This window comes from Chelonia mydas, chromosome 5 (genome assembly GCF_015237465.2).
Source record: "Chelonia mydas isolate rCheMyd1 chromosome 5, rCheMyd1.pri.v2, whole genome shotgun sequence".
NCBI classification, from domain to species: domain Eukaryota; kingdom Metazoa; phylum Chordata; order Testudines; family Cheloniidae; genus Chelonia; species Chelonia mydas.
In genome coordinates, this window is record NC_051245.2 from 101,472,157 (window position 1) to 101,496,926 (window position 24,770).

At 44.1% G+C, this 24,770-nt stretch overlaps 1 protein-coding gene across 1 annotated transcript in view; it reads right to left on the reverse strand.

The window, feature by feature from the left end:
- GLDC (glycine decarboxylase) overlaps positions 1-24,770 on the reverse strand; it is a 73,403-nt gene that overhangs the window by 16,865 nt on the left and 31,768 nt on the right. The window contains exons 8-16 of the mRNA XM_037903067.2: positions 20,425-20,521; positions 18,363-18,468; positions 14,302-14,441; positions 13,378-13,458; positions 12,549-12,646; positions 10,353-10,437; positions 10,222-10,263; positions 8,600-8,742; positions 5,953-6,028 (exon numbers count right to left, since the gene is read on the reverse strand). Coding sequence (XP_037758995.1) covers positions 5,953-6,028; positions 8,600-8,742; positions 10,222-10,263; positions 10,353-10,437; positions 12,549-12,646; positions 13,378-13,458; positions 14,302-14,441; positions 18,363-18,468; positions 20,425-20,521 — 868 coding nt within the window. The remainder of the gene's footprint in view (positions 1-5,952; positions 6,029-8,599; positions 8,743-10,221; positions 10,264-10,352; positions 10,438-12,548; positions 12,647-13,377; positions 13,459-14,301; positions 14,442-18,362; positions 18,469-20,424; positions 20,522-24,770) is intronic.

Consider the following 24,770-nt stretch of genomic DNA (forward strand, 5'->3'; position numbering starts at 1 on the left):
CACACACAAAACCTGGAGTGAACATATCCTAATTTCAGTTTCGTCTGAAGATTGAAAAGCTATCCACTGTACCTCCCAACTCTCGCTTCCTAGTCACTTCTACATTTGATCTCTGGATGCAAGATAGAGCTTCTAAAGAATCATGGTATCTGAATGTAACAGAGAAATCTTTGGAAAACTGCTCATACTGACAATAAAACTCAATTAAAAAAAATGCAAGCTAGGAATAATTTGAAGATTAAACTACCTACACTGAAAGTGTTTTCATCTCTTGTTATTGAATGTACATGAGCATAGTAAAACTCAGCTGCTTTTACACATTTATGAATTTAGTTGACAAATTTGTTGGTGGAGTTTTAGTAAAACTCCACCACTTTGTAGAAGAATTAGACAAAAACATTTTTCAAATTCATTACCAACATCAGGGGTAGGCGAACATTTTGGCCTGAGGGCCACATCTGGGAATAGAAATTGTATGGCAGGCCATGAATGCTCACAAAATTGGGGTTGGGGTGTGGGAGGGGGTGAGGGCTCTGGTTGGGGGTGTGGGCTCTGGGATGGGGCCAGAAATGAGGAGTGCAGGGTGTGGGAGGGGGCTTTGGGCTAGGGTGGAGGAATGGAATGCGGGGTGGGGGGAAGGGCTCTGGCTGGGGGGGTGCAGGCTCTGGGGTGGGGCTGAGGAGTTTGGGGTGTAGGAGGATGCTCTGGGATGGGACCAAGGGGTTCAGAGGGTGGGAGGGAGAATCAGGGTTGGGGCAGGGGTACGGGAAGGGGTGCAGGCTCTGTCTGGGGGTGCAGGCTCTGGGGTAGTGCTGGAGATGAGAGCTTTGGGGTACAGGAGGGTGCTCTGGGCTGGGATCGAGGGATTTGGAGAGCGAGAGGGGGATCAGGGCTGGGTAGGAGGTTGGAGCATGGGGAGAAGCTCAGGGGTGCAGGTACCTCAAACAGCTCCTGGAAGCAGCGGCATGTCCCTTCTCCGGCTCCTACATGGAGGCGCGATCAGGCAGCTCTGCACGCTGCCCTGCACCACCGCTACAGCTTCCATTGGAGCAAGTAGGAGCCGGAGCGGGGCCATGCCATGGTTTCTGGGAGCCCCGTGGTGCAGCCCCCAACCCTGCATCCTGGCTGGCACACTGGAGCGGGGCCATGCTGCGGCTTCCGGGAGCCACGTGGTACGCACCCTGACCCTGCTCCCCAGCCGGAGTGGGGCAAGCCCCAGACCCTGCTCCTCAGTGGGAGCTCGCAGGCCAGCTTAAAATAGCTCCGGCCCACAGGTCGTAGTTTGCCCACCTCAACCAACATCCACTGATGCTGTGTTAGTATTCTCTGCAAATCATGAAACCAAGTCTTCTTTTATACACAGTGATGCCTCTCTTGTAAACCTCAACTCTGGATTAAACATTTTAAGTTTATAATTAAAATGAGTATGTAAATAAAGCTACTTAATTTAAATTGAGTTGAAGTAGCTTATAATGAAGTGCCTTACAGTCAACAAGTAACATGCTTTCAAATTAAATGAAGTGCTGCAATATTTAAGATTTCTGCTTTTACACCATATAATTACAAAACAAATGTTCATAAAAATATCCAATTTTTAAAAGTGAAATCAGAAAAACTTAATAAAAATAGAATCTACTATGGCACCAAGATAACTGCCCTGTTTGCAGCGACATATAAAATGTTACATTTAACATCTCCACAGGTGTACTGAAAAGAATGTAAGGGGGCCAATTCTCCACTGGATTGCACCTTATATAGTCATTTGCAATTGTGCTGCATAATTACAGAGTGGGTACAGAATGTTACGTTTTGGCCAGGTAGTGTTTTACAACCACTTGGTGTAAAGTGTAAATGACTAGATGGATGGCTGCTTGCACCTCTCACAATACTTTCCCCACAAGGGGGCACCAAATCAAAAGGAGGCTTAGTCTGAAGAGAGCTTTTGGTCAGGGTTCATTTGCTTTCATATTCAGCCACTGCAAAAAGCCAGATACCCCATGCCTGTGCACATCACATTTGAACTTCAGGACAGCCGTAGATAACAAGATACAGCGCCAGCTTTTACAGAAACTGGGAAAGAGACCAAGCACACCAGATTATGTAGAAAGAACAAAACTTGTGTGTACGTTTAAGTGAAATGCCTATCTTAGGCTCGCTGGAGAAATGTAAGCATTGAAGTACCTTTATATAAAAAAAGAAAATGTGAGACTGACACTGCTGCGTAACAAGTTTCAAAGAAGCCCAAGTGTTAATTTCAATTGACAAAGTTTTCTAATCTTAACAAACTCTTCCTTCCTCATCCTCCTAAAGTTTGTAAGAACATGTAGTAGGCATCCTGCGGCCAGGGAGCTGACCCTGACAACCTGTCTCTTCTCCTCTTGAACTCTGTTCTACCCTTGAAAACCTGCCACGGGCTATCTTTGAATATTGAACTCCACACAGATTGTACCTAGCTGCTTTCCAGACACAGAAAGAAAAAAAATTTTATCCCTCACTGAGGGATCCATTATCAAGTAACAAGAACATTAACATTACTTTACAATGGTCTGACTTAAACTCATGGAAATCCTAAGAAAGAAAAGAAGTAGGTGAATATTCTGTCCAACCAAGACCAAAGACAATTTTTGCTGTCAAGTTATCACTGCCCCAAAACAGCAATTCTGCATTAAAGCTATCACACTATGAACTGCATCATAGACTGAGCTATACCAAGTGAAAAAACATTAGTATATTCCACAATGTAATGTACTACCAGAGTCATCTTATTGCAAAATTATTTTGATTTCACTAATACTTGGCACCTGCTGATCCGAATAACTTTAGAAAGGAAGCTCCTTCAAAAGGCTGTCTGCACAATTATCATCCTTCCTGGATACTTATGAGCACAGTGGAAGTCAGAGATACAGAGAACTGGCTTGGGTATATTCTCTAATAGAAAGCAGGCCAGAAGAAAAGAAAGGAGAGCAGAAAAAAAGCAACGGATAACAGCAAGATAGCAATCTTAAAACTCACATTTCATTTTAACTTCAGCTCCTGTTGAGTAAGTTCTCTTGTAAATAAAACCTGAAACTGCAGTACATGATTGTCTCCTCTGGGGACATGCTGATATTAGATCTATCCATGCTGATATTAGATTTATCAGCTGCCTTCAGTATCCATGGTGATATTAGATCTATCCATGCTGATATTAGATTTATCAGCTGCCTTCAGTACCACTGGTCATGAGGCACAGTTCACTCACTTGCAAGCCTGAACAATAGATGACTGACTATTGCTCTGTGGTGATTTCATTGTTTTATCTAGGAAGATCCCAGAGGGTAGCCGTTGGCTCTGTGGGCTCTCTAGCATGGGATTCCACCTTACCACCCCTCCTGTTGGAGGTTGGGCTAGTTAGGCATGAGTTGAAATGTTTTCAAATATGATTATACTGTTCTCTCCATGTCATCTCACTCAGTCTGTATGATTACCATATCAGTGCATGGTAGCAATTGAGGCCTAGAGGAGAGTGAGCTGGCTGAGGCTCCATTTGGGGGTTTCTGAGGTGATTGGTTAGGATGGGGAAACTGCCACAGGGTAAAGCAAGGACTGAGGGCACATCTACTATCAGTCAAATTCACAATGGTGGGGGTAGGAAAGTGTCTTGTTAGACTTCCAGCTGCTCTTAGAAGTCATAGTATACAGCAGGGGTCGGCAACCTTTCAGAAGTGGTGTGCCGAGTCTTCATTTATTCACTCTAATTTAAGGTTTCGCGTGCCAGTAATACAGTTTAGCGTTTTTGGAAGGTCTCTTTCTATAAGTTTATAATATATAACTAAACTATTGTTGTATGTAAAGTAAATAAGGTTTTTAAAATGTTTAAGAAGCTTCATTTAAAAAAATTAAATTAAAATACAGAGACCCCCGGACCGGTGGCCAGGACCCAGGCAGCGTGAGTGCCACTGAAAATCAGCTCGCCTGCCGCCTTTGGCACACGTGCCATAGGTTGCCTACCCCGGTATACAGCTTCTCAGCCTGTGGATTAAGACCAAGTTCAAAGTCCACCTGCCGCTTTTGTTATGGCTTGATACGAGGGAAGTCCCCAAAAATGTTCTATTTTAAGATGGGGTCACAGTATGGAAAAGGCTGAGAACCACAGATACCTTAGGAATGAGCAGGACAGCTTTTTCTGCCCTCATCTACATCTGGTCAGGCAGTTGCAACCCTCTCAGATGTGGACTTCATTACCACCATCCTGTCTTTTGTCTACTGAAAAATCTATACTACCCAATGAAGTTCATACCTGACGCTATAGACAGACATGACATTCCCTCCAAAATGAACCAGACGTTACAATTTTTTTTTTCAGTCTGTTCAGAGAATGATGCTACCCTTTACTGCCTGTTCTAGTCGGTAGCATAATGGTTAAATACAATGAGAAAATGTTCTTCTAGAGGCCTGCTACGTTGGTTAAGCTGTTTTTTCATGTTCTTCCATGTGCACCTTAGGAGATCTGAGGTACCATTGTAACTTGCTTATTATTAGGATTTATTTTACAGATAAATAATTGCCCACTATTTAAAGCAAAAGGTATTTTCTTTAAGAAGTACGGATTTTTCGCTCTATGAAAGAAACATTATTATATCAATTTAAGGGTGTCTGTTGACAGGAAGGAATTCGTTTTGGGGGTAGATTACATTTATGTTATATTATCAAGCTTTAGAATGCTCAATTTCAGTAGTGTTAAGACAGTAAGGCTAACAAGTTGTGTTCCAGGAATCTGGAAGTTTCAGATTGAGGACATACAGGTATTAATCCACTCCCGTCCTGTGCCCCCCTTCACCCCTGACCCTGGCCTCCCGTACCCCCCTTCACCCCAACACCTGCCCTCCCCTCCTGCACCTCCTTTCTCCCCTAACTCCTGCAGTCCCCTCCCGGACCCCCCTTCAGCCCAACACCTGCCCTCCCCTTCCCCCTAACTCCTGCAGTCCCCTCCCGCACCCTTCTTCCCCCCTAACCCCTGCACTCCCTTGTGGTATTGGCCCCATGAACCCCCTCCAGGCACTTGGTGCAGCCGAGCTCCTGCCTCCACTACGCTGCTGTGTGTAGTGTGCAGCCCTTCCTCCTTCTGCCCTTTCCACCAGCCAGGGCACTTAGAGGCCTGTCGCTGCATTCCTCGCACCAAGGAGAGCCTGCTCCGGCTAGGGTCACAGGGCAGTGATCCTGTGGGGAGGTGGGGCCCTGGGCTCTGGCAGGATGCTGCTGTGCCTGATCCCGCAAGGGGAGAACCTGATGCTGCTGGACCCAATCCTGTGCTCCGCCCTTGGGTGGCCTATATAAGAGGTTTGGGGAGCCTAAGCCTCCCCAAAAAAGGCTGGCCATGCAGGAGAGCAAATGCTATGGATACAGCATAGATCACCTCCCTTTGGAGGTGTGCCGGCCCACTGCCTCTGCGGCGGAGAGGGGTCGGCCTGTGGGGAGAGGAAGAATGGGAGCAGGGCCACGGTCTGGCTCCTCCCATTTCTAGGGAGCTTTCAGCGCTCGCATGTAAGCCTCTCTAAAAACGGAAGACTCATGCACCGCTTATGGTGCCCCCATTATTGCAGCCAGGGCGGCTCGGGGCTGTGGGCAGCTGCCCCACTCGCCCCGCCCTAGTTACGGCCCTGGTCAAACCTGACCTTACCTTTGGTACTTATATGGCTTCTATTCTCGTAGTATTTGATCAATACATCAAATAATTGAGGGACTGTCACCACAACACTGCGAGGTAGAGAAGTGCCGTTACCCTTTGTTCTATATAGGGAACTAAGGCACAGCCTAAGTGACTTGGCCAGGGTCACATATGAAGTCTTTGGCACTCTAGGTTTCCCAAATCTCAGGCTACCAACCTAACCACTGGACCATTCTTCCTCGAGAACATATTCTCCAAACCATTTGCTCCACAAAGTCATGTCTCAGATACATTTTCACACTTACATTTCTCTGACGTTCTCCTTTTGCATTTAAGTAAGCCTTGATTGTAGTCAATCCAGCATATTCACCCTGGGCCCCACTGCAAGAACACAAAGTCCATTATAAATGTCCATGTAGTACTGTATGTCACATTTAAACCATTCTTGCTCAAGCCATTCTTGGTGGGTGAGCAAGTTTAAGTAGTTTATAAAGAACAAATACAATCTATGTTTTAAGCTGCACATGCATAGGAGATACAAGACAAGTGCACACACTTTATCAGGCGTACTGGGTAAAACATATTATAGTGACGTCACTAGCTTATATTCTATCAGAACTAGGACTGCAACAACGTTGTAGGTATTGAATAGATCCCCCATTTCTAACCACATAATATTAATTTAACTAGCAAAATAAATAAATAAATAAATAAAATAAAATAAAATACAGCTAGTAGAGAGATGCTGTTCCATCAAGAATAGAAGGCCTGGATAAAGCATTACAACATAACAGACATCCAACAACTGGAATACCTTTACAGTCATTTAAAGAGGCAGAAGACATCATTTCAGTATATTTGGCATGAAATGAGTGATTATAGTTCCACTACATAGGATCATAACAGTACTCACTGACTACTACAGTAAAACCCTAGAGATTCTCTAGCCTCATACAACCTTGCATATTAATGAAGAGCATTTTCAACAAGAATTTAAGTTATGTAGCTGCTGGCTTCTCCAACACTATTCAAAATAGCACTATTCCAAGAGCTTTGCTGATGTGCTTTTCAGAACTTCCTCAACATACCTAGTTCCCAAAAGCCCAAACCCGTGGCTGTGGGCTCTGCCCTATGCCCTGCATGGCAGCTTGTTGCACTATTAGACAGTAAAATCAGCCCAGAGTGATTTTGTCAGTGGACAGAAATTAAGGGATGTTATACTTCAGTGCTCAGCTCAGGTAGGTTGTAAGGAATTAAAACACTTCATATTACTCAATCAATGCCTCCACCCAACTGAGGGAAGAATCACATCCAACTAGCTTCTCAGAAGGGATGGTTATAGGCCATTGTGTGGCATTTGGAATGGGGGACCAAATGCTCATCAAGATCACCTGTGAAGTGAAAAGAAATGTTCATGTATCTTCTAAACACTGAGAAAGAATTCACCATAGCGTGTATGCCTGATGTTACACCTTAATTTCAATGAACAAAGTATTCGGGTGTGTCTGACATTTACTTACCTTTAAGAGGAGAGGGCCAGTTTGAGTGGCAAGTCAACCTTTGTCTTTGTTTATTTTAGATCATTTGGGGGCCCCAATTTAAGTCTCTCTCTCTATGTATACTTTACTGATTCTAGAAAGAGCCTTCCTCCTGCTAATGCTATCTGGAATGATAGCAGCATGGAGGCAGTATTTGCTTGAGAACATGGCTGATTCAAAGAGCAACAGTGATCATGGGGCTGAGGGAAAACAGAATAAAGCACTCCAAGTAGGCCCCAAAGAAATCCAAAGAGGTTCAGGAAAGGGGTAGGATAGTACACCTGGAGCGATCAGCTGGCCAGTACACACATGTCACTGTGCTCCCCTGCTCTCATTCCACCAAAGCAACACAATCACCCCTGTGCTCACCTCTAGTTATTGCCAGCAGGGCAGATTAAATGGCTCACCAACCCCTCAAAGATGAGATTTGGCAAACCACCCTTGCCCGCTTGAAAAGGGGATGGTGAGATTCGTTTAGCCCTGTATGATAGAGTCTCTCCCAAGCACCACCAGCACCCCACAGATTTCTCTGTTTGAAGCAGCACTTGTCTAGCCAAAGGCTGCCTCATCCATATGACAAGCTCTACCTTGAAAATGGAGAAGAGCATTAAAAACAAAGAAGAGACTCCAAACATCAAAGTGAACTTGAAAGGGGTGAGGGAAGGACAAGATTGGTCTGTCACTCATCCTGACCCTCAAACTTTTAGAAGAAAACATTGCCAGATTAAGATTCTCTAACATTATTACCACAATCAAGCCTCAATGCCCCAGTCTTGCATTCAGGCAGTACAGCTGCAGAAGAAGCTAACCTTTAGATCCCCTCCAATCAGGGATGCCCACAGCCACACTCACAGTACATATCATTGGCAGTGGTGAGGAGCAGCAGCCCTGGCAATTCCCCTGCCCACTCAGGTTTGGCCTTCCATCATGATGGGGTGGAGGGGGTACAAAACTGAGTGAGTGATATAATGAACTGGTACATGGGGGCTGCAGCACTGCTCAGGTTGTCCCCACAGCCCCTGTCATGATGGAGGTCCAGTGGGGCCAGACCTGAGTGGATAGTGCTTCTCCTTGATGCTGCCATAGGGCCGGATCCTTCACTAGGGCTCTCTTCAGGAGACCTCACCCCATTTCCAGCAGCTTTTCCACCCTCTTAGGAATTCAGAGTGACAGTGCCTGGGTGGGACCAGCTGAAAGACGGGGGCGGAGTATGGCACAGACTCCGCAGGAGAGGTGCTAGGGCCAGCGGCTGAAGCAGAGATGCCTCCACAGGGATGGATGGTGTGTACCATGTCAAAGATGTCTGGGAGCACCCTTGCCTCCAATCCTTTGACAGCAAACCATTTTCTAGAAGCAGAGATTAATTTTTTGTTAAGCCACGTCAGGGAGTGGATGTCGAGTGAAGAGCCCCTACCTGTTTGGTTGGAAGGAGATTTTGTCATAGCCTGTGATCTCACACAGATCCCTCTCGAGCTCCCTGAAAAGTTGCTGGTACCCTTGAGCCTGGTCTAGAGGCACAAAGGGATGGATATTAGCAAATTCTTTCCATGTGATAGGCTAAAGGTGGGGAGAAAAAAAAGAAAAATACTGAGCTATAACAAGAGATTGAGTTTGTAAACAATGTGTTTGGTGTAAAAAGGGTTAATGGTGAGGGAGAAGACCAGAGATACTTAAGTCTCTGAGTAATGACTTTCTGCTGTTAATCAGAGTTTAGAGGCCCAAATTAAGTGGTGCTGATATAGTGTTTTACTCCCAGAACGTCATAGGCAAGCACTGTATGGGGCTCCATTATGCCAGGCACTGTACAAACAAGTAGCCGACAGTCTTCACCCCAAAGAATTTATAATCCAAACAAACAGCGTGGGGAAAAGGAATATAATAGAGTGAGCTATGCAACAGAAACAAATGTCATGTTAGTTTCACAATTTACTGGGGGGCGGGGAGGGTTAATTAGGAGGGGATAAGCTAAATGGAAGGAGAAGGGATGGGGGCAGAGCAGGGAGAAGAGGGTAAGAGGAGAAGATGTGGAGTGCAGCCAAGGTAAAGAGACTGAGGGAGGGGAAGGAAGAGGGTTGGAACAAACAGCTAATCAGTGCAAGGCGGAGAAAGTCCAGTCAAAACTAGAGAAAGTTCTCTGAATGCCTGAAGTGCCCTGCTTTGGCTGCAGCTACTCCTACCAGCAGGAGTTTCTGGCTGGTTTCATTGACTGGTTTCAGAAATTGAACTGAAAGGAGACTATCCTGTCATATGGTGACTAGGTAACAAATAGGAGATTTGGATTATTTTTATTTATTATTATTATTGAGTGCTTTCATTACAGTCGTGTCTAAAGACCCCAATCAGGACCAAGATCCATTGTGCTGGGCACTATACAAACAGTACAGACAGACCCTTCCTCAGAGAGCTAAAAAAAATCCAATTCTTTAATTCCACCCATGTTATTAACACCATATTCATAACATTTTAGGGTAGGATTTTCAAGAGGCCTTAAGAAGTGTTAGGTGCCCAAATGCTATGGAAATTCAATAGGAGCTGGATACTTAACTCTTAAGCATCTTTGAAATTCCCAAACATAAATCAGTAAGCAGGTAGAAATATGTTCAATTTAAACAAGACATAAGTTGTCATCTTTACCTTCTCCCCACCCCAACAAAATTACTTGGAATGGAATTTTTAAAAAATCCCTCAGTGTTAGCTCAACTCTGCTCCAATTGAAAATCCCACCCAAAAACATTGAAGTTTAGGATGTTTAAGACAATAAAATTCAGTGTTTACATGTACAATAATAGGGACTAACACATTTATTTGGGCATAAGCTTTTGTGGGTAAAAAACCCACTTCTTCATGCATCTGAAGAATGCGAAATAACTCTGTTAGTCTTTAAGGTGCCACCGGACTCCTCGTTGTTTTTGTGGATACAGACTAACATGGCTACCCCTCTGATACTTAATAATAGGGACTGTGTCTGTTTGGCTGATTAGACAGTTTACTCTGGGCTGGTCTCAAACAAGGAATAATTCTGTCAGATGAACTTACTGCAAGTTCAGATGAACTATTAAGCTTCATTGTGCAGGATCCCTGAAAAATAATAAGAATGTATTCAGTCACTATTCCTTCAAAGAGAGACTAATCACCTGATTTTATTTATTTTTTAAGGAAATACCTACCAAAGGAATCATGCTGTGAACAAGGGAAATATCTTTGTTTTCTAATCTTTTCATATACCGGACAATATTCGTTTCAGAGTGATAGCTGGAGGGAAACAAAATGTAGTGTTAGGGCAAGCAGTTTAACCCATACAGAAGTGCTCCACTACAGGAGCTGACAAAGACTGCACAATGGATAACAGCCATTTTCTTTTTGTATTTAATTTTAGTCTTTCATAAATAAGATATGCAGACAAGTAGCTAATAAAATACACCAGTATTTCCTGGCTAGCCAGTCAGACCAGAATATTTAGTTCTGATTAAAAGAATTTAGTACATCTCTCTTACTGCCATTAGAAATATACCATCACCATGAATGAAATTGTTCAAATCTTCTGACAAGACTAAGTCTTCAAATATTACTCCTGGGGGAATTCTGCACCAAAAAATTAAAAAATTCTGCACACAATATTTTAAAATTTTGCAAAATTCTGCAAATGCTATTTGTCAGAACACCAAGATATAATCATGCCAGTTTGAATTATTTTGGTAATTTATTTCAAAATACCGGTCAGCAAGTATGTCCGTAACAACACAGACACACACAAAAATTCCCCCAGGAGTAGAGAGTTAAAGAAATCCCTATGACAACCCAGTTCCTGCTTCTCTGCCCCCTCCCCTGCAGAGCACAGCCAGGGGGTCAGACACTCAGACCCCTCTTCTCCCCCACCCCCGCTCCCAAGCCTAGCCACTCAGACCGCCTCTCCCCCAGAGGCCAGCTGCAAGGACCCCCCAGCCCAGACACTCACATACCCTACCCTCCTAGAGCCCAGGGATCCAGAGGGAGAAACAACCTGATGCTGGGTCCCGGGCTTGCATGCTGCCACCTCCTTCCTTCAGGGGGTGCTGTGAACCCTCCAGTTCCCTCCCCCTCCCCCAGCCTTGTCTTCTATTTGTGAGCTGGGCTCTGCCAGGTACAGGAGCCCCTAGTGGCAGCCAGCAGCACTTCAGCCCATTTCTGTGGGGGAAAAAAGGAAATTCTGTCTGTACCACATTAATTTCTGCAAAATTCTGCATTGCGCAGTGGTGCAGAATTCCCCCAGGAGTAATTAAATATGAAAATAAGAAGTGTGCTTGTTTGGTAGACAAACACAAGATGGACACAAACATCTATGGAAACCAAGCTGGTACGAACACATGCATTTTGTCCACAAAAGGACAAAAATATATTGTTTAGCTTGGTTCAGACCAGAGCAAGAAGGGTTTGAACAATGCTTCCAAAAAAAAAATAAAATTTAGTCACTTGTATCTTCCTCCAAAAAATAGACATTTAGTATTGAAGTGCTATCTCAGGATGAACACTGGAATATACGTAAATGGATGCTATAAGGCAGGGGTGGGCAAACTACGACCCGGCCCACGAGCCATTTTAAGCTGGCCCATGAGCCGCACCATGCAGCTTGGCCCTGCTCCGGCCACGGTGTGGGGGCCGCACCACGTGAATCGGCCACGCTCCAGCCAGGGCACAGGGTCGGGGGCCACTCTGGCGCTCCAGCCAGGGTGCAGGGTCAGGGGCCATACCGCGCCACTCCCGGAAGCCGCAGCATGGCCCCACTCTGGCTCCTATCCACCCCAATGGGAGTTGCTGGGGTGGTGTCTGCGGACGGGGCAGCATGCAGTGCTGCCTGGCCACACTTCTGCATAGGAGCCGGAGAAGGGACATGCCGCTGCTTCCAGGAGCCACTTGAGATAAGCGCTGCTCAGAGCCTGCACGCCCTGAGCCTCTCCCCACGCCCCAACCCCCTGCCCCAGCCCTGATCCCCCTCCTGTTCTCCAAACCCCTCGATCCCAGGCCGGAGTACCCTCCTGCACCCGAAACCTCTCATCCCCAGCCCCACCCCAGAGTCTGCACCCCTGATCCCCCTCCAACCCTCTGAACCCCAGCCCAGAGCACCCTCCTACACCCCAAACTCCTCATCCCCAGCCCCACTCCAGAGCCTGCACCCCCTCCCCAATTTTGTGAGCATTCATGGCCCACCATACAATTTCTATTCCCCGATGTGGCGCTCTGGACAAAAAGTTTTCCCACCCCTGCTATAAGGTGACAATCTTCAGTACAACCTTCTCAGAGTACAAAAGAGGGAAGGGGCAGGGGCAGGAAATGTGCCAAATCTCTATACAAACTGAAAATCTGCAGTGGGAATAAACTTCACAAACCTGTTGAATACTTGATGTGTCAAGAATTTGGAAGTCCTCTTAAATGCCGTACTCAGAATGCCCCTGGTTTCTTCTCCCATACTCTCAGCAACCAATTCCTTTGACAAGTAGAGAAATATTAAGTGATTAAATAAGACATCTTCACAGAAAAAGAATTAAATTTCTTCTCTCAAGAAGTTATGCAGTTATCAGAGTCAGCTGAAATACACTGCCATCTTATTACCAATATTGACAGGTTCTTTGAAGCACGTACTTTTATCAACGTACATTCTTGTAAAGCATCCATAACACTTCTGGCATTATACAAAATAAAAAATTTACAGAAGCCTCACTAATTCACACTAGAGGAGCACTATTGCTAATTACCAAGTACTGTGGGTGGAGTCAGTGTGACATACTTCCTGCAGGCCACTGAGGGATTACTGCCAAACCTGAGGTTTCAATCCCAAAAATAATTAGTGCCCCGAAACACAGGATGTTCAAGTTAAACAAGTGGATTAAGCGGCATACTCCCAGAGCATGGCATTACCCGGTAACGCTCATCCTGATCTCTTCAGTAAAGAGAAATCTGAAATTACCATTGTATTGTGCACTGACAATGTGTTCAATCCTGTACAACATACAAAATACAAACAGTCCCTGCCCCAGAGAGCTCACTATCTAAGCCAAAGTAGCAGAGTTCACAGGAGGAATGAGGAAGTCAAACCAATTGAGTGACTAGGTTTTTTTATTAATATTCTTGACCTGAATATAGTTTAATACATTTTTGTAGCTCTTTGAAGTTCAGTAACACTTCTAAATATTTCTAAATTATCTATATTGTACTTACAGATGAAGATTCACACCCAAAAATCCACAACAAGTCATCCAGGTCTCTCTCAGTTACAGTTTCATCAAGTGACACTCCAATCTATGGAGGGGAAAAAAGTAGCAGCAGTTACTCATAGTTCCCAAAACCAGGAATTACATTACATATATTGTGTTTTTGCACATCACAATATACGATCTTCATTCCATTTTAAGTACCTGAACCATTAATATTTCATTTACAAATCACTTCAGTTCCTAAAACTACAATATAATTAAGTTATATTTGTATTATTTCTTGCTTATTTTATTCTCCTTTTTCTTCCTAAACCATCCCAGGTTCACTTTACGGTTTCAGGGCTTGAGACTGCTATCCTGAATTAAAAAAATAATTGGATTACATATTTAATTCTATTATGGCTATGCAGTTACATTTTATACGTCACAAAGGGGACATGGCTTCATTAGGCTTGGTGTTCCTACTGAGCATGTTGAATGATTTGCAATCAACTTCTGTTTATAATTATCTTTAAATATAGCTACAACAAAAATAGCTGGGAGTTTGGAACTTATTTATATAGTACCCACATCATGTGAGTGATAGGTTTTAAGAGTCTCTCCACGAAGTCCTCAATAAGTATAGCAAGTTCCCACCACTGGTGGGGGAAAAAAAACAGTATTAGAAAGACATGAAGCAAAAGACCCAGGAATTTTGGAAAAATTAATTAATATTCAGTATGCTGCCAAGCAATTCCATGTTTTTATACACCATTTTAAAGTATTTTATGGAAAAAATTGTGGAGTAACATATCTGACCTGGTTAGAAAGACAACTTCTTTAAAAAAGCTTTTTCCGTTCTTCATAGCCATCATACTACTTAATGACCGAAAACTCTCAATGCACAAAAACCATGCTGTAAGATTTTGTGAAAGGTTCTGTGACTTACTGTGCCATCACTATAAATCCGAAAGTTTATCTGCCGCTGACTTGCCCTGTCAAAGACCTCCTTGACTGCACAGCCACACTGGATCTTCAAGGTATCAAAGAACAGGTCATGCTGCAATGTGTGACCTGCTTGCTTAAGACCTAAAGGAAATAAGTTAATTCCATATATTCCATGCTTCATTGGTTCCCTCTTCCCACCCTCCACATCTGCCTCTTACGTAAGTACTATTTTAACAAGCAGCATTACACTGAATGCATGGGACAGTAAAATCTAGCAGCATTTCTACCCAAGTGCAATTCTGCATGTAATATTTCATGTCTGAGCTTTCTTTATAATGCACATAGATGCTAAGAGAACTGTTGCTGAACAAGACATTATTAAATTCAATATAAGAGATAGGTCTTTGTATTTGCTCCCCCACTGTCAATATAAAAAAAAGTGTAGACAAATCTTTACATCAATACACCTCTACCCTGACATAACACGACCCGATATAACACAAATTCAGATAAAACACGATAAAGCAGCGCTCTGGGGCGCGGGGCTGCACGCTCCGGCAGATCAGCGTGTCAGGCTCCAACACGCTGCTCTGAGTGGCATGTTAAGGGTGCTGGGCCGGGGCGGAGGGGTTGGATAAGGGGCAGAGGATCTCGGGGGGCAGTCAGGGGTCGGGGGGGTTGGATGGTTTGGAGGTTCTGGGGGTGGGGTGGTCAGGGGATGGGGGTGTTGGATAGGGCGTGGGAGTCTCAGCTTTCCTCCTCCTCCGTATAATCAGGTTAACACTGCACGGGTTCTGTTCTATGAGTTGCTATCACTGATTCAGAGACAGGGGACTGCAGCACGGCAAGCTGGCAGCGCTTCCCCGACTTCCCCACCTCGCTCTCTGGCTCAGACACTAACACCCGTACTTTCGAGGCCGGGGAGGGAGGCTGCACTAGCTGCGACTAATGAGCCTCCCTCGCCCTCTCCCCTTTACAGCAGCTGCTTATCTGCCGCTGCCTGACACTCAGCGGGGCTCCGGGAACCACATCTGTCCCCAGCAGTGGTGGCGGCAGTGAAGCCAGCAGGCTGGTGGCAGAGCACGAGCCGATCCCACCACCGCGCTGCCCTGCGCCACGGCCAATCACAGCAACTGCTGTGAGCCTGCAGCCCCACGGTGAGCGGCGCAGCCTGGCCACGAGAACGGCCCCAGCAGCTCCGTGACACCCCGAGCTCCCTGCTAGCCCAGCCCGGGGCACCGCACACCTGCTGTCACCCCCGAGAGGCGCCCACAGAAAATGCTTTTGCTCAAGGCCAAAAGTAAGTTCGATATAACGCGGTTTCACCTATAACGCGGTAAGATTTTTTGGCTCCCGAGGACCACATTATATCGGGGTAGAAGTGTATAAAGATGCAAGTATTCCTGGAGTTTGGCTTGGAACAGGAGAATTCCAAAAGCTTAGACCCTTCCTGTGATCGCACAAGTCTTAAGAGTAGGGACGGGCTGCAAGTGCAGAGCATTTTACATTGTTGCTCTAGCACCAGCACAGCTCTTTCTGTATTAGCAGCGGTAGCAGCTCTTGTGTAAGGTGGCAGTCATAATTTTACCACAGGATTATCTAAATTTGATCAGAACAGCTCTAGACCACATGGCAGTAAGAATGTTAATGGGCAGCCTACCCTAGTACTCCTACTGGTCCAGCACAGGTGAAGCTGTCCCATACACAACAGCAGCAGAAACTATTACAACCTATTGATTGCTAATAGGAAGAGCTAGCATTCACTTTCTGAGATCGCAGATGTCTACAGAGAGCAAGGCCAGTCAAGCAAGATGAGCAGAACCTTGTTGGGAGAGAGTGATCTGAGCCCTCCAGTATTTTATAGACAGCTGGGCCATCAGGGGCAACTGGACAACTGTGATCAATTCATAGGGTGCATTGCTCTTATTACGAGTTGAAATCTTCTGCCAACATCAGTTACAGAAGGGTTAGTTATGACCTCCTAAATGCCTACATCAATAGCAATAGTTGCACTAGACATATGCAGCCAATATAGAATCATAGATTTTAAGGTCAGAAGGGACCATTATGATCATCTAGTCTGACCTCCTGCATAATGCACGCCACGAAATCTCACCCACCAACTCTGTAACAAACCCCTAACTTATGTCTGAGCTATTGAAGTCCTCAAATCGTGGTTTAAAGACTTCAAGGTGCAGAGAATCCTCCAGCAAGTGACCCATGCCCCACGCTGCAGAGGAAGGAGAAAAACCCCCAGGGCCTCTGCCAATTTGCCCTGGGGGGAAATTCCTTCCCGACCCCAAATATGGTGATCAGCTAAACCCTGAGCATGTGGGCAAGACTCATCAGCCAGACATCCAGGAAAGAATTCTCTGTAGTAACTCAAATCCCACCCCAGGCCATTGGGCATATCTACCGCTAATAGTTGAAGATCAATTAATCCCATCATATCATCTCCTCCATAAAAACTTTTTGAGCTTAGTCTTGAAGCCAAACAGGTCTTTTGCCCCCACTGCTTCCCTTGGAAGGCTGTTCCAGAACTTCACTCCTCTGATGGTTAGAAACCTTCGTCTAATTTCAAGTCTAAACTTTCTGATGGCCAGTTTATATCCATTTGTTCTTGTGTCCACGTTGGTACTGAGCTGAAATAATTCTTCTCCCTCTGTGGTATTTATCCCTCTGACATATTTATAGATAGCAATCATATCTCCTCTCAGCCTTCTTTTGGTTAGGCTAAACAAGCAAAGCTCTTTGAGTCTCCTTTCATAAGACAGGTTTTCCATTCCTCGGATCATCCTAGTAACCCTTCTCTGTACCTGTTCCAGTTTGAATTCATCCTTCCTAAACATGGGAGACCAGAACTGAATATTCCAGATGAGGTCTCACCAGTGCCTTGTATAACGGTACTAACACCTCCTTATCTCCACTGGAAATACCTCGCCTGATGCATCCCAAGACTGCATTAGCTTTTTTCATGGCTATATCACATTGACAGCTCACAGTCATCCTGTGATCAACCAATACTCTGAGGTCCTTCTCCTCCTCTGTTACTTCCAAGTGACGCGTCCCCAGTTTATAACAAAACTTCTTGTTATTAATCCCTAAATGCATGACCTTGCACTTTTAACTATTAAATTTCATCCTATTACTATTACTCCAGTTTACAAGGTCGTCCAGATCTTCCTGTATGATATCCCGGTCCTTCTCTCTATTGGCAATACCTCCCAGCTGTGTGTCATCCGCAAACTTTATTAGCTCATTCCCGTTTTTTGTGCCAAGGTCAGTAATAAAAAGATTATCTCCTAAATGCAGACATTCTACAGAAACAGAACTGCAGATTTTTGGATGAGATTCAAATAAAAAAATATTTCAATATCCTTTTGATTTGGACAATCAAGAAGTTCCTGTTGTTCTTAATAATCAGAGTACAAGTCATGTTCATAATGCAGTCAGCCAATACATTTTGGGATTTCAGTGTTTATAGCAGTGCGGTGTTCTATATAATTTGATTACACTGAACAGCCTTCACTTCAGCTAATCTAATCTAATCTATTCAATCTGTAAATTTAAACTATATTTTAGTCAACTCATTGAGTTTTCTCATCCAGTATAGATTAATGAAATGGGCAGGTAATAGTAGGAAAGCATAAGCCTTTCAAGAAGTTCTGCAGATATTGCTAAAACTCCGTGTAGATTTCTATTTGAGAGACAGCATGGTATAGTTACTAAAGCACAATATTGGTAGTTGGGAGACCAGGATTTGAGTCTTGGCTCTATTAATGGCTAGCAAATCAAACCTCTGTGCCTCAGCTTCCCAATCTAAAACCAAAATGATAATATTTGCATATGTACATCATAGTGGTACTGTTGGGCTTAATACATACCTTTGTATACAAAACACTAAATATTATTATTATAATGACCCGGTGGTGTACACTCAGTGCAGAAATTTTGGATTTCTTCTGCTACTTAAAACCGTTGGTGGGCAAAAAATGGAAGGTCAGCGTTTTTAAGAGGTGTGAAGATGTAAGATCTACCCCTTTATAATTTCTAAATACTCACCTTCAGCTAAGATTAGAGTGGCATTGTGCACCCTTCTTGCAATGTGCTTTAATCCATTCGAACCATGATAGACTCCATACATGGCAGCCATGTTAGCCAGAAGCGCCTAAAATGTCCAAACATATTTTAGGAACAATCACTTAAGGTTGATTGCTGGCAGTTTAGTATAACTAGCTTCTTTAGTGTCCCAAGGCAACAATATAACCACAATATTAAAAAAAGCTATCAATAAAAGGTAAACTCTTGAGTTCTAGGTAATCTACAAAGTTAAGAGATAGGAAAGCTACATATCTTTTTCTTAGTAAATTATGCATTTACAAACATTTTAAATAGTAACATTGTTCATGAATTCAAGATCCTTTGGTGTTTAAGTGGTTCAGTGACTAAAAAAAATAATACCGTGACTTGTAAGCTTAATCTTTGTAGCCAGCCATACGTATAAAAGTTCTGCAGATATTGCTAAAACTCCATGTAGATTTCTATTTGAGAGACAGCATGGTATAGTTACTAAAGCACAATATTGGTAGTTGGGAGACCAGGATTTGAGCCTTGGCTCTATTAATGGCTAGCAAGTCAAATCTCTGTTCCTCAGTTTACCCAATATAAAACCAAAAGGGTTATACTTGCACATGTACATCACAGTAGTACTGTTGGGCTTAGTTAATACCTTTATATATAAAACACTAAATATTATTATAATGACCCCGGTGGTGTATACTCAGTGCAGGAAAATAGTGTTGTTCTAGTCGTGTCAGTCCCAGCATATCAGAGAGAGAGAAGGTGTGTGAGGTAATATCTTTTATTAGGCCAGCTTCTGTTGGAGAGACGCTTTCGAGCTTGTCTCTCTCTCCAACAGAAGCTGGTCCAATAAAAAAAAAAAAATTACCTCATCCACCTTGTCTCTCTAATATATATGTATAGGGAAGGTGGGCATTAGTGTAACTCCATTTAAAAGATGATACCCATCCTGTGGAAAGCGAGATACATAGTCATCAGGTACATGTATTCCAATATGCAGATCATGTCACCTCTTTCAGGATTCCTCATAAGGGATGATGTGAGTAATGCAAGTGCCTGACATTCTGTATTGGCTCTATCTCCTTTGCTACATTACTGTATTTGTGATGGTTTGTTTTGTTAATAAAGTTTATAACATTACTAATCAGAGAACACACAATGGATTGTTTCTCATGTGCTCATTGAGGCCCTCATTCTAAGGACAACCTCACCACTGTAGTTGATCTGGAGGCAGAATCCTCTCAGACCACTAGATGGTAGATAAAATTAAATATACCCTTATACATCACACCACATCTTCCAATAGTCTCCATATCCTGGGTAGAATGCTTGAGTTTTTGGTTTGAATCTCACAAACCCCTAAATATAACTTTCAACAGAATCATTGTTTATGGTCTGTGCTCAAGAGAATGAACTGTTTTCTACCATAACATCTCTAATGAGTGCTAAAGATTTAAAACTCTCAATATCTAGTATTAATCTAAAAAGAGAAATTGTGGCAAAACACATTAAGAGCATGAATACAGCCTGCATAGGGACCAAAAGTTTTTTTAATACATCTAATTATAAAGATGTTTGTCATAATCACAGCTGCGAAAAGTACCAAAGAAGTTCTCAAAATCTCATGCAAAAAGTTATTACTTTGTTCCTGGGCACTTCTCAACCTACAAATTTCATTTATCATTCCATTTTGATTTGAAAATAGCTATTTTATAATAGTAAGAATTTAATAGCTATTTGCACATCAGAAACCTATAAAGTTCACATTTTCACTGTTTGAATTCTGAAATTACTTCTGCACAAATACAAAGCGGAACTCTTCATTCTGAAGTGTTAAAATTCTACTTCTCCAAAAAGGGACCATCCAGTTTATAGGAACTCAGCACAACTCAGTGGAGTTCCCCCTCCATGACAAGTGGCTGCAAGATTAACTTTTTGAATGAAAACAGATCATTAAGATGATCCTCTTTTTCCAAGCAAAAATTCCAAGTTTCACGGGATTGAAAATTCACTCACACACACAGATTTTTAACATAGAGGTCACCTGTGCTGTACAGATGTTGCTGGTGGCCTTGTCCCTTCTAATATGCTGCTCTCGAGTTTGCAATGCAAGCCGATATACTTCCTTTCCGTTTGCATCTCTGGACCATAAAAGAAAATATTTTTTTGTTAGTTTACAATGATACAGGCTCTGCATTAACTGAACTGTTAGGCTTAGTTTGCTGACTTGAAGCTAACTGGTGGAATTTCTTTGGGGTGAAGAACTGCGATAGATACCCATTCTGAGTAAAGTAAAAAGTGACCCAAACCTTAGCCTATCCCTGAACAGATGTTCATGTTAAGAAAACAAACACTTAAGAGAACACTAAAGGGAACCAGATCTGCCCACTTCCTTTTCACTACCCCTCAAATGACAGATACTCTGGATTGGGAATTTTTTTTCTTTTCTTTTTTTTTTTTTTTTAATAAAAATAATAGTCAGTAGAAGGTTCTGAAATATCCAAAACTTCTATATTTATCCAAATCACATCTGTCAAGAGCCTCTGTCTCTAGGGGAAGTTTAGAGAATCTAGCTAGTCTTCTCTAATCCTGTACAGTAAAAATAAAAATAATAAATAATAATAATTCAAAAAAAATATTTTCCTGGTTTTATAGTTGTATGAAAGCACTGGTGTTTATCAAGGGCTACAAAAATTTTCCACTGATTTTTAAACTGAACACTCCCAGGGGCAGAGTTCAGACACTGCAAGAAAGAAGGAACATTCTGCATATGTAATACCTGCTACCTTAAAAAAGTACTGCTTAATACATGTAATATTAGTTGAGTAATCCATTGATACTAGCACAAGATGATGCTAAGTGTCCGTACCAATCCATCAATCTGTGCAGCTCAGTTAGTTTCTTAAAGAATTCCTAATATTTAAAGACTTTCAGAACTAGAGAGGAAAATTTGACAGCAACAATCTTGTATACAATGAAATGTTTCAGAACAGGTTTCAGAGTAACAGCCGTGTTAGTCTGTATTCGCAAAAAGAAAAGGAGTACTTGTGGCACCTTAGAGACTAACCAATTTATTTGAGCATAAGCTTTCCTGAGCTACAGCTCACTTCATCAGATGCATACTGTGGAAACTTCAAATCCAGACTCCAGCGAGAAACTGTTGAACTGGAATTCATTTGCAAATTGGATACAATTAACTTAGGCTTGAATAGAGACTGGAAGTGGCTAAGTCATTATGCAAGGTAACCTATTTCCCCTTGTTTTTTCATACCTCTTCCCCCCCCCCCCCCCGAGACGTTCTTGTTAAACCCTGGATTTGTGCTGGAAATGGCCCACCTTGATTATCATACACATTGTAAGGAGAGTGGTCACTTTAGATAAGCTATTACCAGCAGGAGAGTGGGTTTGTGTGTGTGTGTGGGGGGGGGGGGGGTTGTGTGTTTGTGTGTATAAAAAGATCTTCTACACTTTTGTTTGTGTTTGTGTGTATAAAAAGATCTTCTACACTTTCCACAGTATGCATCCGATGAAGTGAGCTGTAACTCACGAAAGCTTATGCTCAAATAAATTGGTTAGTCTCTAAGATGCCACAAGTACTCCTTTTCTTGTTTCAGAACAGACATTTCTAAGACTTCAGGGAACTCAGTAAACTAAACTATTCACAAACAGTATTTTCTCAGCTGCTGTATGGTGTCCAAGATAAAGACAATTGAATCCTGCAATTGTCCTAGGGTTCCAACGACACAGCTTGGTTCCTTCATCAATTAAAAGGCCTCCACCAAACACAACAAAAACAATTTGAAGGTCATAGCATAAATTGCCTTTGGGAAATATTATAGTTTTGACCGTAGCTTTACATTTTAATGTTTTTTCCCCAAAATGTTCTGGTGACACTGTGTGAGATGAGAACACACTTAAAATGTAAGGCATACCCTAAGGTACTATAATAGCACATAGCTTTAGTAAATAAAATGAACTTTCTTTCCCCCTGAGATACACAACTCTTTAAACTGATCATAGTTTGAAATAAGCGTGCTAGGATATGCCACAAGCTTGATTCATGATTCTGAAGTCTAATGCCAAGTATGACAGGGTGTACTGGGCCCTTTGATGCCCCCTGCTGGAGGCCTTGCAGTCCTACTACAACCCACCCCCGAAAATGGAGCAGTAAAGGTCAATCCTCCTGCTCTGCCTAGAAAGTCTGTAAGGAAGCAGCCAATCAAAGCCCAGCAGGCTCAGTTAAAAGGAACTGCAGTGCAGGGCTTACGTAGATCATTTCCTGGCAGTGGCCAGAGCTGCAAAGAATATACTCCTTGCTGGAGCTCAAGAGTGAACCAGAAGATGGGTTCTGCCCTGAGGTAAGGGTGAAGTGGAAGTGGCTATGTGGGAAGTGTCCCAGGGAATAGCAGTAGCAATTATTAAAGGAAGCAGCATGTGGCTGCTATTTGTAGGGTCCTTGGGTCAGGACCCAGAGTAGTTGGTGGGCCCAGGTTACCCCCTCCCCTGCCACTGGCAGAGTGGCCAAATCCCCAAAGAGGGGACAAGTGTTGTTTAGAAGCCCAAAAAGGGGCTAGAATTTAAAGGGCTCAAGGATGGAGCTGAAGACCCTAGAAAGGGCCAACCATTTGTTGAACTTTGTTACTCCCCTGGAAGGGGACTCAGTGTGAGAGGTGACCTGGCTGGACAGCTTGGTCAGCGAGAACCTCTGAGAACAAAGTCTCCCGTGATGAAGCCCTGGGGCCAGGGGTGAAAGTGAGCCGGTACGGCCTACCGGTAAGAACCCGCACCGGCCCATACCCAGCCCGCATTAAAGTGTTGCCGCGGCAGCCCTTTAATGTCCCTGCCCCTTTTGCCTCCCCTGTCAGCAGGGTCTGTCCCAGCAGGGCCGCCGACAGGGGAGGCAAAAGGGGCAGGGACATTAAAGGGCTGCTGCAGCGGTGCTTTAAGGATGGCCCTTTGACGCCACGGTGCTTTAATGTTGCTGCACCCACCCCGTTGGCGGGGCCGCGGCAAAGGACCCTGCAGCGCTTTAACGTTCCTGCCCCTTTTGGCCCCCCCTGGCCGCCGATGGGCACCAGCGGCGTCCGGAGCCCCGGGCCCTTTAAATCAACACGGGAGCCCCGGGCCAGCCGGACTGCAAGGGCTGGCTGGGGGATGCTGACCCCCCCCAGTCCCGCCCCTTCCACCTGAGGCCCCGCCCCTTCCGGGGGCCAGAGCCGCCCCGTCCCAGTAAGTGGCCTCAGTTACTTTCACCCCTGCCTGGGGCACTGCTCTATAACAGGGCAGGGATGGACTTAGAGCTAGCCCAGAAGGGGCTGAGAACTGAGCCCAGAGACAGGACTATAGACACCAACAAGGGAAGAGAAATAGTCCTTGTTGGACCTTTGTTACCCTGGAAGGGGTTCCTTCATGTGTTTGTGTGAGACTTGGCCAAAGGGCTGAGCCACTGAAGACCTGCCTGATGAGGGTGACGGGGAAGCAGGAAAAGGGATGAGTGCAGGATTATACATGGCCCAACAGGAGGTGCTCATAAGAGGTGAGTGAACTCAGTCACACCAAGCATATTGTTCTTTGGGATAAATGTGAGAAGCAGTGTGGGAAAAAAAAAATTCATAAACATGCTAGTGGTAAGGGGTCAGTTCTGGGGCTGGTTTTGTTCAACATCTTTAATGATCTGGATGATGGGATAGGTTGCACCCTCAGCAAGTTTGCAGATGACACTAAGCTAGGGCAGAGGTAAGATATGCTGGAGGGTAGGGATAGTGTCCAGAGTGACCTAGACAAATTGGAGGATTGGGCCAAAGGAAATCTGATGAGGTTCAACAAGGACAAGTGCAGAGTCCTGCACTTAGGATGGGGACCGACTGACTAAGCAGGAGTTCTGCGGAAAAGGACCTGGAGATTACAGTGGATGAGAAGCTGGATAGGAGTCAGCAGTGTGCCCTTCTTGCCAAGAAGGCTAACAGCATACTGGGCTGCATTAGTAGAAGCACTGCCAGCAGATCGAGGTGATTATTCCCCTCTATTTGGCACTGGTGAGGCCACATCTGGAGTACTGTGTCCAGTTTTGGGCCCCCCACTACAGAAGGGATGTGGACAAATTGGAGAGAGTCCAGCGGAGGATAATGAAAATGATCAGGGGGCTGGGGAACATGAATTACGAGGAGAGGCTGAGGGAACTGGGCTTGATTAGTCTGCAGAAGAGAAGAGCAAGGGGGGATTTGATAGCAGCCTTCAACTATCTGAAAGGGGGTTCCAAAGAGGATGGAGCTCAGCTGTTCTCAGTGGTGGCAGATGACCAAACAAGGAGCAATGGTCTCAAGTTGCAGTGGGGGAGGTCTAAGTTGGATATTGGGAAACACTATTTCACTACGAGGATGGTGAAGCACT